Here is a 20304-nt window from a genome sequence, read left to right on the forward strand (position 1 = left end):
AGCGGCTCGCAGCTCAGCTCACACATGCAGCGGCGAGATAAAACTCATCCGGCATTCCCTCGCCCCCGCGCTCGCTCACTCTGTCTCTACTCCAGGTGAATTATTTACTGAGAATTAATAAATACATTGAAAACTCTGTTTTTCATTTTCTCCTTCATTCTGTGATTGACAGCATAGCAAAAGACAATTAATCCTGCGTTTCCTTCTCTCTGTTATAGACAAAAGAGGCCAAAATGACACACAGATATATAAAAAAAAAATTGTACTGAACTGATGTGTGTGTGTTCAAATAGCCATATTGGGGTGGTGATGGCGCAGTGGATAAGTCACATGCCTTTGGTGTGAGAGACCCGGGTTCGAATCCACTGTGAGACACCAATGTGTCCCTGAGCAAGACACTTAACCCCTAGTTGCTCCAGAGGCGTGCGACCTCTGACATATATAGCAATTGTAAGTCGCTTTGGATAAAAGCGTCAGCTAAATTAATAAATGTAAATATATTTTCATTGTATATTTGACATTACGACTATGTTCCAAAACCTAGTGAGCTGTCTACATAGGGTGTATTTCAAGACAGGATTGCATTTATCCATCACAAAAAAAACAACAAAAACATCATTAAAACAAGATAAACTAACTTGAGAAGCAAAATTGTGAGAGAAATGGAAATAAAGCTAAATTAAAATTAAATATAAAAATTAAATAATTAAGTTTACGTACTAAAACTACTAAGTACTAATTTAAGTACTAAAAACTAAACTAAACTACACTTAAATGCTTTAGCAACTATCTGAAATGATTATGTGCAAAACTGAAATAAAAATAAAGCTTAAAAAACAAATAAAATGACAAAAGCACATAAAATTACTAAAAAATCAATTAACATTAAAATGAGAACCTAAAATATACAAATAAATGGCAAATATTAAAATCAAAATATTAATAACAATAGATGAATAATACTAAAACAACACTGACCCCATTGACAAATGGAAAATGACAAAAATGCTGATTAAGAAAATGATTTCTTGCTTTGACGAGTATCAGTAAGTGGACAACAGAATACATTTGCATTGCTATTTTTGCTCATGCTTATTACAGTAGTGTGTTATTAGCTTAGCAGCACGCTATTGCCAATAGCGTGGATATTGGGATCAGTTGTGAGTCGATGCTTTTCAGGACTGTAGCTGCCTATGTAGGCGGCAAATATTAAGGGAGCACACTAGGATTAAGAAGACAGGCAGTGTGTCTAAGACTGTCTCGTCTCAAAGTGAACAGGCCGCTGAGATCCATGTGTGGCGGGTGAATGAAGCGGATGTGGTGCATCAGGACACACACACACTCTCCCTCTCACACACACACCCAGAGGGCTGCTGGAGTTTGATGTGGATTTTCTGCAGCAGTTCATCACACTATTTCATTTCTCATTGTGAAAATACAAAGCGGGCGCATTTATCAGGGCCGGACACGGCAGATGAGCATTTATTTTTTGTCATTATTCGCTGGGTGAATCTATCATTTAACACAGTTTGGAGGGAAATTAGATGATCAGATGATGTCTTATTTTGGGAATGTTTTTTTTTTTTTTTTTATGGAGAAAACTGCTCATCAGTTTAGTATGAATGTGTAATGCTGCTGTTAATGCTGCAAAAAGCAGCGTCTGTGTCTGATTTTCCATTAAAATGATCCTTAAAAAAAATAATAAAAAAAATAATAATAATAATAAATAATAATAATATGTATGTATGTATGTATGTATGTATGTATGTATGTATGTATGTATGTATGTATGTATGTATGTATGTATGTATGTATGTATGTATGTATGTATGTATGTATGTATATATATATATATATATATATATATATATATATATATATATATATATATATATATATATATATATATATATATATATATATCCTACATTTCTCTCTTTAACATAAATCTAAAAAAATAAACATAAAATAGAATAAAATAAATAAAACATGAATACATACATAAATAAAATAGAATAAAATAAATATAACTCATAAATACATAAAGAAAACAGAATTAAAAAAAAAAAACCTGATAAATAAATAAATCAAATGTTAGAATTTATTCTTAAACCTCATATGAGATATATTTATCTCTGAAAATGGGCCATCATATCTACTTAACACAATATCTTGTTGTAAGGATGTTCAGACAGTGATGAAGGTACCATCGATGGCGGAGAGCAGGACTCTGGAGTGATCGTAGGCGATGACGTTTGCGTATCTGTTCTTTGGTTTGTTGACCTCCAGGTTGGAGTGCTCCCACGTGAACTGCTGACCGGGATCGATCGACTGAGGAGAGAAGAGGAATATGAATTAATGATTATGTTAATGAACTCACATTAGCATCAGAGCTAAACATGCTCACACAGACGCAGCTCGGGTTACAGTCGTATGCTAACTGCTGGCTCGGATTCAACATACTCTGAGCGTCTCACACTAATAATATCCGTCTGAAATAGAAAGACGCGGCTATGATCAGCATTCGCCGTCTGTATTAATAGAGCGCGACTGTAACACGTCATCGAGCGAGAGCGTTCAGAAATAAACGCTGCTGCTGGGCGAAAACACGCTTCATTAACAACTGACCTGACAATCAATCAATGCATATATCATCCATTTATGAGCAAATTAAATAAAAGTCATGATGGATATCAAAACAAAATGTAAAAGATTAATGAATAAAATATACAAATTAAACAAATGCATGAATGAAGTAACTTATGGACAAAATATTGAATGAATGAAGTAATTAATGCAACTATAATAATTTTATGGATGAATGAATTAATGAAAAAAAGAAGGAAATGAAATGAACAAATGAACTTACTAATGAATAAATTAATGAGTTAAAAGAAAAAAAAAGTTGATGAATGAATTAAATCATCTAATGCAAAAATAAATAAATAAATAAATAATGAAAGAAAGAAAGAAAGAAAGAAAGAAAGAAAGAAAGAAAGAAAGAAAGAAAGAAAGAAAGAAAGAAGGTGAATCAATTCATGAATAATGAATAGTTAAATGCACTGAAAATAGTGAATGAATGAATGAACAGATCAGTGAATAAATGTACAAATTAAAAGCATGACTGGAGTAACTAATGTACAAAATAATGAATAAAATAAATGCATGCAACACTTTTAATGAATGAATGAAAGCATATATAATCCATTTATAGATGAGTCAATTAAAAATGGATGAATAATGAACAAATGAATTAATGAAATGAACAGACAAAAATAAAGTAATTGACAAGTGAATCAATAAATGAATGAATAATGAAAAAATACATGCATGAATGACCTAAGAAAGAAAACCGAAAGGTGAATTTATAATGAATAGATACAATGGACTGACATAGACCCCTTTAAAGATAAAGGGATCATTGAATGACTGAATGAACGAATGAATGCATGAATAGTCGACACATTTGATGCGTGTGATCTTCCCGCCGTTGACGTTCCTCTTTGCATTTCTTCAGGAAGTCACATGATTGAAGGTTTGAGCTCTGAGCTTCTTAAAAACAGGTGTGGGTCTGAAAGAGTCGAGTCTGCCACTGAAAGAGCTTTTGTGCACAATATGACCTCAGCGTCAGTCTTATGTGCCGTTTGCAATTTTTTCCCATTTACTTTAATAATGAAATTATTCAGTCTCCGCAGTGTCTTTTGAAAATGAAAAGATGATACGCATCTGCCTGCGAGTCCAGCTCTCTGCGTTGACAAATTTCAAATTACAGTTTTCAGAGCAGCGTTGAATGAATGAAAATTGGTCCCGTAAGCGAAGAGGGGAAAGTAATGTCTTCATGCCTTGAATAGATTTTAAAGGATCACGCAGAGATGTGCTCCCTTTCAAACGCAGCTTTTGTCCACTGATGTGCCCTTTCAAACGAGAGCAGACGACTGCAAACAAATCACAGCCCCACTTGGACAAATTACACTCAGAAATAGCAAAACGATAAATGCTGCGAGACTGTCAAGAGCTGAAGCAGATATTTCACATTCGACGCGTATAGCTGAGAGAGACGAGGAGACGCTGCTGTTTTAGCAGTACAGCACTGGCGCTTGTTTGCACAGCCTCTACAATAAGCAAATGGGCCTAGAAATGATCAAGCGTAAATTTGACAGTGGTGGTATTTTTCTGTCAGGATGAGTCGCCGCGCCGTGCCATAAAGCGTCGCTAAAGATGACAAATCTCCAGTTAAGCCGCGTCATTCTGCCCAAATCTGTTGGAACATGGCTCGTGAACTCGCCCGCTTCATTGTGCTGCTGAAATGACTGTCTGTGCCCACGCAAAAGTGCCCCAGAACGACAGTCACTGCTTGAGCTCAGGCCTGGCAGGCGTTTTGGCGGAGCTCCATGGCTGACCTCAAGCTCGGGGGCCGCAGGCCAGGGGCCCGACGGCAGAGTCTTTCGGCCCAAAACACATCACCAAACCAACTCGTGTTTTGCCCTGCTGGCGGAGATAAGGAGATTACATCCAGAAACATCCTCCCTGACCTTTCCTACGCCGGCGCTGTACCTGACAGCCATCAGGCGGCGGGAGATACGGCGGGAAATACTGCACTGTGAGCGCGACTGATACGATCGCGTTTGTGAGCGGCAAACGTTCATCAGGTCAGACGCGGCGAGCGACCGTGTGAACACATGTGCATAAGCTTACCGGGGCATTGCTATGCGGTTACCAGGGTTTTTTTTTTTAAATCAGTTTGAGTTACAGTCATAGCGATGCTTGACTTCCAATAATAACGTTGAAAAACATTCAGTGTTCGAATTGATTGAAAACCTTGGATTTAAAAACCAAAGTTTTTTTTGGTTGGTTAAGATTAAACCAAAAAAAAAAAAAAATAAATAAATACACACCTTTCATATTTAAACCCCAGGTTTCAATTTGAGTCACATAAAATCAATGACATTTTCAGGAATGACAACTGCATACGGTAGTGAATTATTTTGTGTGTATGGACCATAATTCACTCTCGAAATTGCAATGACTGACATCATGGTAATCATAGCAACATTCTGGCATCTCTATTTTTGTCATTATTTGTCACTATATTCTGTCATTTTAGTAATGTTATAAGACTTGGGGCTAGATTTACTATGAGCTTGTGCCAGAGCAAACCCTTCTTTGGCGTTAAAAACTACTGTCAGAATTTACACACAGTGGGGAATTAACGCTGAAAAGCAATGGACAGTTATTTTTGCAACTCACATTATTGGATATGCATTTGTAGGAGTTTCCTTTTCGATCGGTAAATTTATGGGAGAGTATTTAAATGAATCACACAATGTGATTTACTAAGATTTGCGCTCGCCAATTCACAGGTATTTGTGGCATTATTTAATGCCCAAAAAAGCATGTCTTAAAGCAGGCAGTAATTTGTGCTGCTTAGATTGCGCTGGTCATTATGGAAATTATGTTGCATCTGTGTTCTTTAATCTGCAGCTTGTCAGTAAATCACCCGCAGAATTTTCCCCTCCCATCTGCTTTGTTGGAATTGCGCTCTAAAGATAACTGGCCCTGTTTAGTAAATCTGGCCCTTGTTATGTTTAGCGATTTTAACAAAACCATCATCAACAGAACTGACTTGTTTATTTTAGTAAGGCTGCTTTGCAGAACGCGCTGTTAAAAAGTTGCCATGTCCACTTATTATAAACAACATTTATAAGCATCTTTGTGATTGTTGTTTTGCTCAGCCTATAAAGCGATCCAGCTGATGGAGTTCATAAAATAGGCAGAAGCAGGTCATGATATTTGGGTACGTGTCTTAATTCTAAAATAACGTGTTTGGATTTAAGTTTATTATGGGCTTGCTATTATTTTCTGTTTTCTAGAAAGACCTGACAACATTTATGAGTTAAGATGTACCTCCTTCTCTGTGATTTCTTGCACTGCGCATACAGAAGAGAGACTCAACACTGATATATTTAAATATGGAGCTGGCCATTAAGAACTCTTTCTGCACTATTTCTAGGTGACTAATCAAATATAAATAAGTGACACTGATCATGTGACTCAAGATACTCTCTGGATCATCTCAAACCATGCTGGAGAAGCTGATCACCAAACTCAGACAAACCAAATACTCGGACACTTTCAAATTCATGATCATTTTTTGTATTCATATAAGAAACCAGTGGTTCTCAACCAGCTAGCCTCAGCATACATCTGAGGAGCACACAAAAAAGCTTAAAATCACTTAAATAGAGGCAAAACAAGGCTTAAAATAAACTAAAAAGCTACAAATCTAAACGTAACTTAGCATCATGTTTCTTATTGTAATTAGTTCCTTTAACACCTGCCATTTTTATTTAAGAATAAGAGTTATAAATTAATTATTTGGTAGAAATTGAAATTTGTGAGTAAAATACAACTGTAATCAAATGTCCAGAAAACTTTAGGTAAATTATTTGTTAATCAAAAATAAATGTGTGGAAATGTGTATTAAATGCTGTACTTGAAGTATTATTATTATATTATTATTTTAACATATTACTGTTCCTAGCTTCTGTAAACAAAAGTTTGAAAATGATCAGCTTTGTTATTACAGCAGAAACAGCAAATATATCTCGGGGCACCTTCAAAGATGCGTCTTTGACAACAGGGGGGCTTGGAGACAAAAAAGCAGAGAGCAAAACCAGCTTTTTTCATGCAGAAAGTAGTGAAATGGCTGAACATTACCTCATACTCCTGTGAAAATTTCAAGTTGTCATTTGCTTTCAGGCGTTCGATGTGATCGGCCAGCTCCATGACCGGAATGGGAGGGTGACTGGCCATCCCTGCAGACAGGAGACAAACAAAGAGTCCCGGTGTTAGCGCTAGCACACCAGAGCCTACGCCGAGCGATGGGCATAATAGAGGATGGAGAATGTGAGGTTTTTATTCGGCCTGTATGATTGAACGAAGCAGCCACATGCTCGAAGAGAATGGACACAGAAGCCTCACAGAGCATTCCTAATGAAGAGAGGAATGTTATTCGTCCGCAAGCGTTAACATGGCGGGAAACATGGTGGAAAGATGGAATAGAGTAGAACGTTAGGGGCTGGATATTAAAGTTTGAGCCGGCGATGAGTCTAAAGGATGCGACATATCAAACCCCGCCTCCTGCGCTGGCGTGAGGCAAAGCGGTGTGAGCAGATGAACGTTTAAATAAATGAGTCAGTCCAGAGAGGAAGTGAAGGAAATGAACAGACACAGTGGCATATGTAGAAACAAGAACGACTAACTTGACAAATGGAGGTTACTGGGGTAAACCGATGTGGCTGAACCTGTAAAGGAAAAGGGGACGGGGATAAATCATACTAGCTGACGTTAAAACAAGCAAATGTGGTGATCGGTCGCTATCGGAACTAAAAAAAAATAAATAAATAAAAGAGGCAGTAGAAACAGTCTGAAATGACAGTCGACAATTCGCAAACGACACTACGACTCCATCTCTACGTTTGTTTGTTAGTAAAAACGAATTCACACATGCTAATGGCTAACGGTCGACAAACATGCGGAAATGAGGATAACACGTTCGGAGGGGAAACCAAGAAAAAAAAAAAACCAGACACACAAATGTAACAAGGACAGAGAAGATGGCGTGCACGTTTATCATGCGCATGTTTGTCTGTTCTTTAGGGGCTTCAGCAGTGAAATTCGTAAAGAAGGCGCGTGTCTGCGAGAGAGTTTGTGTTTGCACTGCAGAGGATGCTTTTGAATAGTCAAGCAGCAGAAGCTGCTCTCTGATAACCGGTTTGCATAACAACAGCCTGCGTGCCGTACACTTGGACGTGGTGCTGCGGTTCTTTCATCTCTGGGCTGATAGAAGAGGGCATTAGCTAATGGAGGCAGCAGGAGAGAGCTGCCATCCACTGCCTCTCAAGACCCATTACCAGCCGCGGTGACAATGAAACTGCCATTCGGAGAAACGCATCGGAGCGACATCAAGCACCCTCAAGATGAAAATTGAGATGGGCAGGAGGGGGAGAGTGACCGCATGACGGCATCAAGGGTTTGAAGAGAGGAGGGCTAATGCAGAGACCGTTTTCGCTGAAGAGAGGGATCTTCAGCTGTCGAGAGCTGCGTTCGGGCTACCTGAAGGGAAAATGGAGGATGCAAAGCTTCTCTAAGAGGCTGTTTGCGAAAGAGGGGCACGAGTCCGCTAATAAAGAGCCACTGAGGGGATTGAGTGCATGGAACATCGCTCTCGAAACCGTGTTGCAATGCAAACCCAACATGTCAAATATTATCATGAATATCAAAATGAATGGCACTGCTGTGTAAGGATGGGAATCAAATTCAACGGCAACATTAACAATTCTTTGGGCACTTGGAATGTTTCAAGAAGAAAACCAAGCCTGAACCAGCCTGAGGTGGTTTGACTGGGTTCGCTTTAGCTAGTCTCCCAGGCTGACCTCTTGACGAGTGCCCAAAACCACTAAATAGTGTACTATATAGTCGTGACTCATGTAAACCGGGCTAGTGGCCTGCTAAGACCAGCTAACCACCTTATGATGGTTTGAGCTGTTTTTCTTCCGTTAGGTAAACAGGTGTTCATCGGTTCACACTTCACAAATTCCGAGGTCATTCTTGCCTGCTTTCAAACACAACGGAAAGCCTAAACTTGATCCCCCAACAAAATATACAACAACCAGTGAAGCTTTAAAGGTTTTGGTTGGCAACAAATGTCACTGTGAGCTTCTATGAATTGTATTGTGTGAGAAGTGAGTTTTTGGGTTTGGCTGGTTGGTCTCCCAGTCTGACTGGTGCCCCAAACCCCTTTTTAAGCCATCAAAACAGACTAGCCTAACCAATGGAAACCAGGAGTCAGCAGCATAAACACAGCCACAACATTAAGGCCGAGTGTTAAAAATGAATCTGAACAGAATCAAGGAGTACTCAGTCTTACTTTCAGGATTCAATCTTGTACGGCTAGACTAAATAGTTTATGCAACCAGCCGTAGCTTGGTAGAAAAAGCTGGTCTGAGCTGTTTTTATCAGAAAGGTGAACAGTTTCCCTCCAGTCCATCTGTCTTGCTCTTGCAGTCCATGTGTTTCTGACAGACAGACAGATGGACTCCGGTTCAGTGTGTTTAGAGCTGGTCTCGCTGGCACCCAGGTTCTCCCCTGAGAAACTAATGGAGCAACTGTTGTCACCGCTGTTCTGCCCCTCAGAAAATAAATCTATAGGTCTTCACAGCTTGTCGCTCTAGAACAGAGTGCACTTCACCTTGTTCACCAAGGTCAGGAGGGAGCAGGCGTTCACCGCTCGACAATTCCCACATTCCTCTACGACTCGGTCACATTCCGCTGCTTTCAAACACAATGGCCCACCTATGCGTGTGTGTGTGTGTGCGTCTGAATATACAATCACCAGCAGAGGTTTTGAGTGCCACTGGCTTGAATATATCTCCATGGTTTTCTTCAGCTGGCTTTGGTTGGCCACAGCTCCTCGCTCTTCAGGTAAACTCACTGAGCTGTTATGAATGTGTTGCGAGGAGTTCTCGGGTCAGCTGTAAAGCTGCAGGCCTGGAGTCCGGAGGGATTTCCTGCCCTTCCGTCTGTCCGGAAGCCACCTGTCCTGTGCAATTCCTCAAGAGGAGCGTCTCTGTATCTCTGGCTCCATATGGCTTACAGACCCTCCCATTAAAGCTTTAATATGCTGAGCACTGCTTTGACCTTTCTACACACGGGTCTGTTTGCGTCCTATGACTCATTCAAGACTGTGTTTCTGAATGACACAGAGGTGTCTACAAGCTGACCAATGCAACACCGACATGTTCCCGAATCTAGTGAGATGCCTTGTTGTCTACATAGGCAGCTTCTTAAATTGATCCTCTCGAGTCACTGATTTGACGTATTCAGTGCCACACCATTTGATAAACCTTGTAATCGACATTTACCTTGCTTACGGATGACATATTTACTAAGCTTGTTACAATGCATTCTGCGATTGCCTCTGCAAAGGCTGCAATGTTGCCATAACATTTAGCCAAAATGAAACATTTTCTAAGGCAACACAATTGCTATATGGATTTCAGGGAGCTTTCAAGTCTAGAGTGCACCTATGAATGCTGTCTATTGGCGCTTTTCCACTGAGTGGTACGACTCGGCTCGGTTCAGAACGGCACGAGACGGCTCAGTTCGGCTCGGGTTGCGTTTCGACTGCAGTTTAGTACCGCTTTAGAGTGGGCGGGATTATTCACGTGTCACGCCTCTATTGCCGTGACTCCTGAAAAACTTTTTAATTTTGCGTCGCTCAATTAAGCTCTCCAACGAGAGGAGCATCTGTACTTCCTCAACAGACAATGAAACAGCCATTTATGGTTGTTAAAAAAGGCGCACCCATTCAAAACAGTTGCGTTCGATCCTTCACTGGCTGTGCTGATTTAAATCTAGCGGGTCTGTTGTGTCTCGTGCCGCAAGTTCAATGATGCAGTCAGTGACGATTCTCTCTGGCCAATCAGTGATCAGCAGAGTTTACACGTGACGTTTTGGTAATGGTACGGCTCGCTTGGAACCTCAGCCGAGTTGATACTAAAAAAAGTACCATGTACCAGGTACTGTACCAAGTGGAAAACCCCCCAAAAGTGTGCCGTACTGTACCGTGCCGTACTATGCAATGGAAAAGTGCCATTTGTAGGCAGCTCACTAGGCTTTGGAACTTCTAGACCAGTGTTTCCCAATTCTAGGGCCAGTTGTATAAACTTAGCCACCATGCTAAGACTGTGTCTTAAGAACTAGTTTGACCAACTAGCAGTTCCCAAGGGGTAATCCGTCTCAATTTTCCAATACAAATAAGAACAATCTACCTTTTCATAAATGAATTAAAAAAGTTATGACCAGCCTTGAAGAGAAAAAAAAAATAAAATAGGTGACTAACTTTTTAAGACTAGTCTAAACTGTTTATGCAACCGGCCCCTGATCCCAGAGTTCCTCCAATAATGCACATTTTGTACATCTATCTAATCAAAAGCCTCACATTCAACTCATCAGCTTGTTACTAGAGACCCTTAAAGCTGGGTGTGTCAAATAAGGGAAATATCCAAAATATGCACTGTTGAGGGCACCAGGGTTGGGAAGCATTGCTCGAGACTTCTCACGTTCCACACGATTCAAGCATATCTACACCTAGAATCTTCACTTCACAAAAGAGTTGGAATCAAAATCTTTTGAAGTTTCCTAGGACACCCTGTTTCTGACTCAAGGAGTTAGCTGATGGTTTGTGTTAATGGTGAAGATGAGGACGATGGAGCTTGGCAGCTCTTACCGGGAGTCTGGAAGTTCAGACGGCGTAACTCCACGGGGTCTGTGGGGTGATGGGAGGGCAATTCTTTACCGCTGGGCAGACTGCCTTTCCTGGCCTCTGACTCGGCCCTTTTCCTGAAATAAATACATCACATACTTCAGGACAAAACTGTGTTTGGACTATTAGAGCAGCACTGCAAGAGGTCAAGCAAACACGCTTGTGATTCCCATTCAAATGTGACGCGTCCTGGCGTTCTGTGAGCCGTGACCACTGCATGTGTCTCAGGTACAGCTCTTCTGCATGCTCTCACCTGTCTGGTTGACTGCTCCAGTGGAAGCGGCGGGAGGGAGAACAGAGGGTTAGTACACAAAACAAACACAGATCTCCTCATCACAACTGCTAATATTCAGAGCGGTTTTGCATTTACTAGTTTTCGTCTCATCCGTTACTTTTAAACATCCACTGCACCACTGATCCTAACTAGATTTGGTGTGACATAACATACTCGAGTAATCTCACAGTCTTGTTTTTCTCCAGTAATTTTATGTGTTTTGAATATATATATATATATATAAATATATAAGTGCTGCCAATCGATTAAAAAAGAATAACTAACTAATCGCACATTTTTCTAAAATTAATCGTGATCACGCTTAACCCCACCTAACATTAAAGTTTTTAAATAAACAATCTTCACATGTACACTGTACAAACAACATAAAAGACAGTATATTTGTAATATTTCTTTAATGGCATCTTTTTCATGATTGAAGGCCAGCATCACTGATATCAATACTACTGATGTCTCTATAAAAAAAATAGTTTTGCCCCCTGAATATTTAACCATTGACTGCAGCCATTCAGCATTACAGTATAATTGAGAGCTATCAATTTTAACATTTATTAGACTTAACGTCTAATTTAAGTGAACTTAAAACAATCTTCACATGAACCCATTATAATAAATGACATTAGATTAGATTAGATTAGATTCAACTTTATTGTCATTTATGCAGAGTACAAGTACAGAGCTAATGAAATGCAGTTAGCATCTAACCAGAAGTGCAAGAATATAGTGTTTTATATACATATAAGTGCAGAGTAAGTGAAGATATGATTTACAGAATATACAGTGGAATTGCTATATACAGTATTGAGCAGAGTATATACAGAATATAAAATAGGAATGCAATGTAGGGATTGTATGTACATTATGAACAGAGCAATGTAGATTATATAGATTACAGATTATATATACACATTATGAACAGCAGAAACGTGAGAACAGTGGTAATAAATAAATACAGCTGGATGAGTGTGCAAAGTATTGATAGAACAATGTATTCTATGCAAAATAGCAGTAGTGCAATATTTTATAGAAATAGTTTACTGTGCTTGTACAGTAACAACTTTAAACAGATTATAATGTAATGACTTGAACGATGTGCAGTCTGTGCAAAATATGAGTAGTGCAAATGCATGTGTTTAAGGTACTGTGACCAGTGCATTAATAAGCAGGTGCAGGTTAGATTGGTGGTGTGGCGTTCAGAAGTGTCACAGCCTCGGGGAAGAAGCTCTTCCTGAGCCTACTAGTGCGAGAGCGTAGGCACCTGTAACGCCTGCCGGATGGAAGGAGGGTGAAAAGTCCATGGTTAGGGTGAGAGGCATCCTTGATGATGTTTCTTGCCCTGCCCAGACAGCGCTTATAATAAATGTTCTCAATGGAAGTTAACTGGGTGCCGGTGATCCGTTGAGCAGTTTTCACCACCCGCTGGAGTGCTTTGCGGTCAGATGCGGAGCAATTGCTGTACCATACTGAGATGCAGTTCGTGAGTATGCTCTCAATGGTACAGCGGTAGAATTCCACAAGGATCCTGGGATTCAGGTGAACTTTCTTAAGGCTCCTTAAGAAGTAAAGGCGCTGCTGTGCCTTTTTGACCAGAGTAGAGGTGTTATGGGACCAGGTGAGGTCATCAGAGATGTGGATGCCAAGGAACTTGAAACTCGACACACGCTCCACTTCAGCTCCGTTGATGTAGATGGGTGTGTGTGCATGACTCCTAGTCCGCCTGAAGTCCACAATGATCTCCTTTGTCTTCTGGGTGTTTAGCTGTAGATTGTTGGTGGCACACCACACAGCCAGGTGCTGCACCTCATCCCTGTAGGCTGATTCATCGTCATCCTTGATCAGACCTACCACCGTGGTGTCATCTGCAAATTTGATTATGGTGTTGGAGCCATAAACAGGAACACAGTCATGGGTGAAGAGGGAGTACAGGAGAGGGCTCAGTACGCAGCCCTGTGGCACGCCGGTGTTCAGGGTGATGATGGAGGAGGAGAGGTTATCTAACTTGACGGACTGAGGTCTGTTAGTCAGAAAATCTAGAATCCAATTACAGATGGGTGTGCTGATTCCAAGCTGGCTGAGTTTGGAGATCAGCTTGGAGGGGATTACTGTATTAAATGCAGAACTGAAGTCCATGAACAGCATTCTCACATGTGTGTTTTGACTGTCCAGGTGGGTGAGGGCAGAGTGAAGCGCTGTTGAGATGGCGTCCTCTGTTGACCTATTGTGGCGATAGGCAAATTGGAATGGGTCCAGTGTAGCAGGGAGACAGGATTTTAGGTGGGATGCAACCAGTTTCTCAAAACACTTGGCAATGATGGGGGTGAGTGCAACAGGACGGAAGTCGTTAGGGACCGAGGCAGTGGAATGTTTCGGTACTGGTACGATGGTGGAGGTTTTGAAGATAGTGGGGACAGTTGTTTGGGCCAGGGACAGATTGAAAATGTCCGTGAAGACCTCAGCTAGCTGCTCCGCACAGGCTTTAAGCACACGACCAGGTATTCCGTCAGGGCCAGCTGCCTTCCGTGCATTCACCTTACGCAAAGTGGAGTAAACGTCTGATGTGGAGAGAGTGAGAGGCAGTTCACTGGGTTGATGCTCAGCTTTGAGTGAGATCTCCTTATTATTTTGATCAAAACGAGCATAAAAGTGGTTGAGCTCGTTTGGGAGGGAGGCAGAGCTGGAGGGGGGCACAGAGTTAGGTGGTTTGTAATCCGTGATAGATTGTATGTTTATCATATTTAGCTACCTGTGCCCTTCAGCAGAAATATACAGAAAATGAATACTTACCAAACACTAAATTCTAAATTAAATATAGATTAACACCTTAAAACTATAAAAGTTATTGATTTCCTCTTTTTTTCTTTTGTTCTTGGATTAATAGACATCACAGCAGCTGGTTATTAACTCATTTAGATTTTCTGACTCACTTCAGGTCTGAAAGTCTCAACTGATGAGCGGATGAGTTGAATTGGGTATTTTAGATGAGGGAGACAGTGCTGGGGTGCCTCAGGACAGTTTTTAAAACCATTTCAGAGACATGTACTTAAATGTGACGCATATATAACATAGGCTATTTCATGCATGCACACAGTTTAAGGCAGCTTTAATCGCCTTTTTGGTAACTTCATGCCTTAACTGACAGCATAACTACGACATTGCATGCACGTAGTTTCTTTCGCTGTATGATATGAAATGATATAGGCTACAGCGCGCACCGGTGTATTTGAAGAGTGCGCGCTACGAGCACAGTATCTTTTACTCGCTTGTTTGACTCGCGTCTGGCGTGGAGGCGACGTATAGAGCACGTGTCTGAAACTTCTCCCGTTTGATGTGGTCATAAAGACATTCTGCATCTAAATAAACGCAATCCTTTGCAAGGAAAAAAAGAGACAGAGGCAGCAGTTGCGAATGGGGTGGCCAACCCTAGCCCCGCCCCTGTGTTAATTGCATTACATATTTTTAACGCGTTAATCTGAAAATAATTAATAGCATGCGTTAACGCGCTAATTTTGACCACTAATAAATAAATATATATATATATATATATATATATATATATATATATATATATATATATATATATATATACACACACACACACGTACTGTATATGTGTATATCTATCTTTGTCATGCAAGGGCCCTTAGTCCAAAGCAGTTTGAGAAACCCTGATCAATCTGATAATAGCTGTTTTAATGTGAAAATCTGTTTAAATATAATTGATTCCTGTAATCAAAACAATTTTCAGCCTTATTACATTTTTTTTTTTTAGAAAATTTTAAAATTTTGAAATTTCTTTAGAAAAATTGTTAGGAAAAGGTTATAAAAGTAAATTTTTTACTATATAACCTTTTCCTAACAATCTGTTTTATTCTATGCGTGTTCTGTGTACATGTCTTGACAGCAGATCTCTTGTTTCTGTTTGTTTGTTCTGAATTGGTGCATCACAGGCAGCGAGTGTGTTGTGTTGTTGACATTGTAATATTACACTATGAGCTGTGTGCATGAGCCTGTGACATTGATTCTGTGATTAACAAATAAATCTGCCATCAGAAGACATCGAATAACCCTGGATATATGAAGGACCTCATCACGATAGATGTTCAGCTCAATGCCTGACTGTAATTTACAGCAGATGATCAGATCAGTCTATATTCAAATGAGCACCACAGATTATCGCATTGATACTTACAATGCATAACTGCAGAAACACACACACACACACACACACACACACTAATGCACACAATGGCTTGAAGTCAACATGAAATACAAATTGACTCAATTTACTTTAACACGTTCCTGCTCTTTTTGTGAATAATTCATCAGTTAACGTTACTCCGATGATCAGCTTGCTTTTGCAATCTTTCACCCTAATAACTCAGAAATGAAGTAACTTGGATAACGGTAAAGCTAATAAAATCCCACTATACTTCTTATTTTTAATATTACAAATATTTTTGGTACTTTAAATAAAATAAAATATTTCAGCAAGTTTCTCACATTTCTCATTTTTTATTTAATCCTAATGTCCTAAAATGACTACAACTGAAATAAAATGAATAAAAAAAAACTACAATTTATTCAAAACATTAATAAATACTACAATTTCATCTCAATGATACTAAAATAGCACTGGCTAGAATATTCAGTTTTACTCAGAAATAAGTGCCGTTACATGTAAACTGTGGTTATTGAGTGTGTGTTTCTACACGGTTTCTACCTCTTGTACAGCAGGATGGCGATGACGATGCAGATGATGAAGATGACGGCCAGCACGGGCCCCACCACCCAGATCAGACCCTCCTCTTCATCGATTATGGGCTGCGGGTCGATATCGGCAAACATCACCGGATCAGAGTACGGACTCGCCGAGTACAACATCTGCAAGAAAAACCACTACAACATGTTTGATGTGTCTCTTGCCTTTGAGGTGGAAGTACTACAAAACTGTTTCACGTTCACATGCATTAAACTATCCTTGCATAAATCGCACATGTAATTGTACACACATAATGATATGTTTCAGGCAAATGTAGGGAACGTTTCTTTAAAGCCGCTTCCTTGCAATCAGTGGCAGCGTATTATTATTCAAGCACACAGTCAAACAGCCTCGATGTGCTGGAAACAAGTAAACGGAACTATATAAATACAATCATATAAAAACACTGTCAGAGGTCTGAAATCCTGTTATGACTCTGATTAATGTAATATTCATCAGTGTGTGTTGCATTGTGTTCAGTGATGTGAGTTACAAACTACATTCAGTGATTAGCATCTAATTTACTCTGAAATCATCAACACGAGCAGATAAACAGAGACACCACACACACACACACACAGTATTCAGACTTCATATTCTGAAATATTCAGAGACATAAACTGGCATAAAGTTCAAAAGTTTGGGATTATTTTTGAAAGAAGTCTCTTCTGTTCACCAAGGCGTCTTTTATTCGATGAGTAATACAATATTATTAGAATTTAATAATGTGTGAATTTATGTTAAAATGTAATATCAAAGCTTTATTTTAGCATCATTACTCCAGTCTTCAGTGTCACATGATCTTCAGAAATCATTATTATCAATGTTGAAAACAGTTGTGCAGCACAATATTTTTGTAGAAACTGTGATACACTATTTTTCAGGATTCACAGGTGAATAGAAAGTTCAAAAGAACAGCATTTATTTGAAATAATCTTTTGTAACATTATGAATGTCTTTACTGTCATTTCTGATCAATTGAATGCATCCTTGCCGAAAGAAAGTATACATTTCTTTGAATTTGTTTAATTACTGAACTGCTTTATATGATTTATACACAAGAGCGATGAAAAAACATGGAGAACAGTGATTGTGTTTGGCATTAGCGTGATTTAGGCAGTAATATGAGGTTAGAGTCCAGCTCTACTGTGTGTTTCTTTGTGTTTCCAGCGTTGACTGTGACCTGCAGCTCACTGAATACTGTCTCACTGCTCACAGAGCTGATCATTCCTCTGCTTGCCTCTGTGTGTGTGTGTGTGAGTGTGAGTGTGTCTGTCTCTCTGCAGTGCAGTTGATAAGACTCTGCTGCTATTAAACGGAATGTGTTTATCTCACAGTCCTGCCGCTGACAGCTCTATTCAGGGCTTTCCCTCTGACAGACAGACAGAGACAGACATACAGACAGACAGACAGAGACAGACACACAGACAGACAGATAGACAGACAGACAGACAGACATACAGACAGAGACAGACAGACAGACAGATAGACAGACAGACAGACAGACATACAGACAGAGACAGACAGACAGACAGATAGACATACAGACACACACACACACACACACAGATAGATGGACATACAGACAGACAGACAGATATACAGACAGACAGACAGACAGACAGACAGACAGACAGATAGACAGACAGACAGACAGATATACAGACAGACAGAAAGACAAACATACAGAGAGACAGACATGCTGCTCATATTCCAGCAGGACTGTCTGCTGATATTGTTCAGTCTCTCGCTCTGACCTTTATAATTCTTAGCTTTGTTTTGCACTGCCTGCTCTCCTGTGTCTCGATCTTTGCCCGTGTTTGGATTTACCTGTTGTCTCGTTCTGCCTGGATACTGTTTGCCACCTTATGAACTATTGCCTGTGTTTCTCTGAGTACCCCTTTGCCTAGCCCTTCTGGATTTAGTTCACCGATGATCGACCCACGCCCACCTTTGGAAAACTCTTTCGCCTAGCCTGTGTTGTTCCTGTTTGCTGTGTTTTTGACCCACGCCTGTGCATTTGACCATGTCTTATCTAAATAAAAACCAGCAGGTGGATCCGTACATCTCTCAGTCTGTTCACTCCGTAACGAGGTAATTTTACCAGCTTTTTTATTCTTAAAAAAATATTACTATTTAAATTGATTTTTTAGTTTTAGCATTTTTTGTACTAAAATTCAAGTAGTTGCCAAAGCAACATTACTTAATTACATTTAGGTTTTTGAGGTTAAAGTGTTTATCTAATATTAACTATTTATTTTATTTAAGATTTACTTCAATTAATAATATTTCTTAATAAAAATATTTATGAAAGTTTTAGTTAACAATTACAACACTGGAACAGTCATACCTTGATTTGAACACGAGTGTCACAACACATTTTGCATGGTTTATACATTAAAAAATATAAATAAATAAACAAATAAAACACATTCACAGTTTTTCTTCTCAAATAACTGAATCTTGTGTTCCGTATTTTTCCCATCAAAGCAGCAGAAAGCAGCTGACACTCACGTTGTCGGAGATCTCCAGCACCGCCAGAACGAAGAAGACGTACTCCTGTCCATTGAGCAGCTGCTTGTTCTCGAAGTCTCCGTACATCTTGGCATCTCCCAGCGTGAACTCGGTCGGCAGCTCGCGGAAATACGCCGCAATGTATGGCTTGGGCTCCATCTGCCGACGGAAGCGAAGAGCGCGACTCGTTCGGTTGATTTCTCGCAACAGCTGTAAGAAACACGGAGAGAAACAAATGATCAGTCCAGCACACAAACACACATCCTGATCAGAGCTCATCTGATTCTATGTAGTATTTATTCATATTCTGAAGTACATTTTATTTTTATATTTCCAATTTGTATTTTAATTTTGGTTTATTTTACAGCGGTGGCCAAAATGATTAGAACACTAGTATTTTCAGCAGCTAAAAAAAATGGTTTTAAGTCAGTTATTTCTATCTTTTGCTGTAGTGTGTCAGCAGGAAATATCAGTTTACATTTCCAAAAATTCATTTTGCCATTAATTGAAATAATCCAGTGAGATTTTTGTGCTTCACACAGAGATCTGATCTGATCATCATCCAGTTTGTCTGGAATGACATGAAAAAACAGAACAAACTGAGACAGACTAAATCCAGACGAATTGTGCCTCCAAGACACTTCAAAAAACCTACCTGCAAAGCTACAGAACTGTTAAAAGTTTTAGGCACTTGTGTAAAAATGCTGCAAAATGAGGATGCTGTCAAAATGTCATAAATAGATTTTCTTTATCAATTAACTTCTACTAACTGTAAATGAAATAAACATTTGTTGTGAGCATCCTTTGTGTTTAAAGCAGCTTTTGGCCTCTGTGCACTTGAGTTTATCAGGAGCTTTGCAGGAGGTCTCTTGAAGTGTCTAGGAGACACAGTTCTTCTGGATTGAGTCTGTCTCAGTTTGTTCTGTTTCTTCATGTCATTCCAGACAGACTGCATGATGATTAGATCAGATCTCAAAAAATCTCACTGGATTATTACAATTAATGGCAAAATGAATGTTTAAAAATATAAACTGATATTTCCTACTGACACACTACAGCAAAAGATAGAAATAACTGACTTAAAACCATTTTTTTTAGCTGCTGAAAATACTAATGTTCTAATCATTTTGGGCTCCACTGTACTTATGGGTTTGTGTGTGTGTGTGTGTGTGTGTGTGTGTGTGTGTGTAAGTGTGTGTGTGTGAGCCGCAGGCATTTGCTGTGAGCCGGCGCTCTGATAAAGCTTTCTATCAATCCTGTTCAAGCCGTCAAAACTGCTTCAGGCCTTCTGCCCTTGAGCCACTTTCAACAGGTGGCTTCAAATATTGACAATCAAATAAACTGAGTGTGTGCTGGAGGGAAAACAAACACATACATATACACATATATATATATATATATATACACACA

At 39.6% G+C, this 20304-nt stretch overlaps 1 protein-coding gene across 6 annotated transcripts in view; it reads right to left on the reverse strand.

Moving 5' to 3' along the window:
- LOC306873149 (receptor-type tyrosine-protein phosphatase delta-like) overlaps positions 1-20304 on the reverse strand; it is a 143735-nt gene that overhangs the window by 24697 nt on the left and 98734 nt on the right. For 2 of the 6 annotated variants that reach the window (XM_079422223.1, XM_079422222.1), the window contains exons 19-24: positions 18895-19104; positions 16342-16502; positions 11291-11403; positions 7263-7304; positions 6718-6815; positions 2208-2331 (exon numbers count right to left, since the gene is read on the reverse strand). In XM_079422223.1, coding sequence (XP_079278349.1) covers positions 2208-2331; positions 6718-6815; positions 7263-7304; positions 11291-11403; positions 16342-16502; positions 18895-19104 — 748 coding nt within the window. Of the gene's footprint in view, positions 1-2207; positions 2332-6717; positions 6816-7262; positions 7305-11290; positions 11404-16341; positions 16518-18894; positions 19105-20304 lie in introns of all 6 variants that reach the window. The other 4 variants (XM_079422226.1, XM_079422225.1, XM_079422221.1 and 1 more) reach the window with 3 other exon arrangements.

The sequence above is a fragment of the Barbus barbus genome (genome assembly GCF_936440315.1).
Source record: "Barbus barbus genome assembly, chromosome: 1".
NCBI lineage: Eukaryota > Metazoa > Chordata > Actinopteri > Cypriniformes > Cyprinidae > Barbus > Barbus barbus.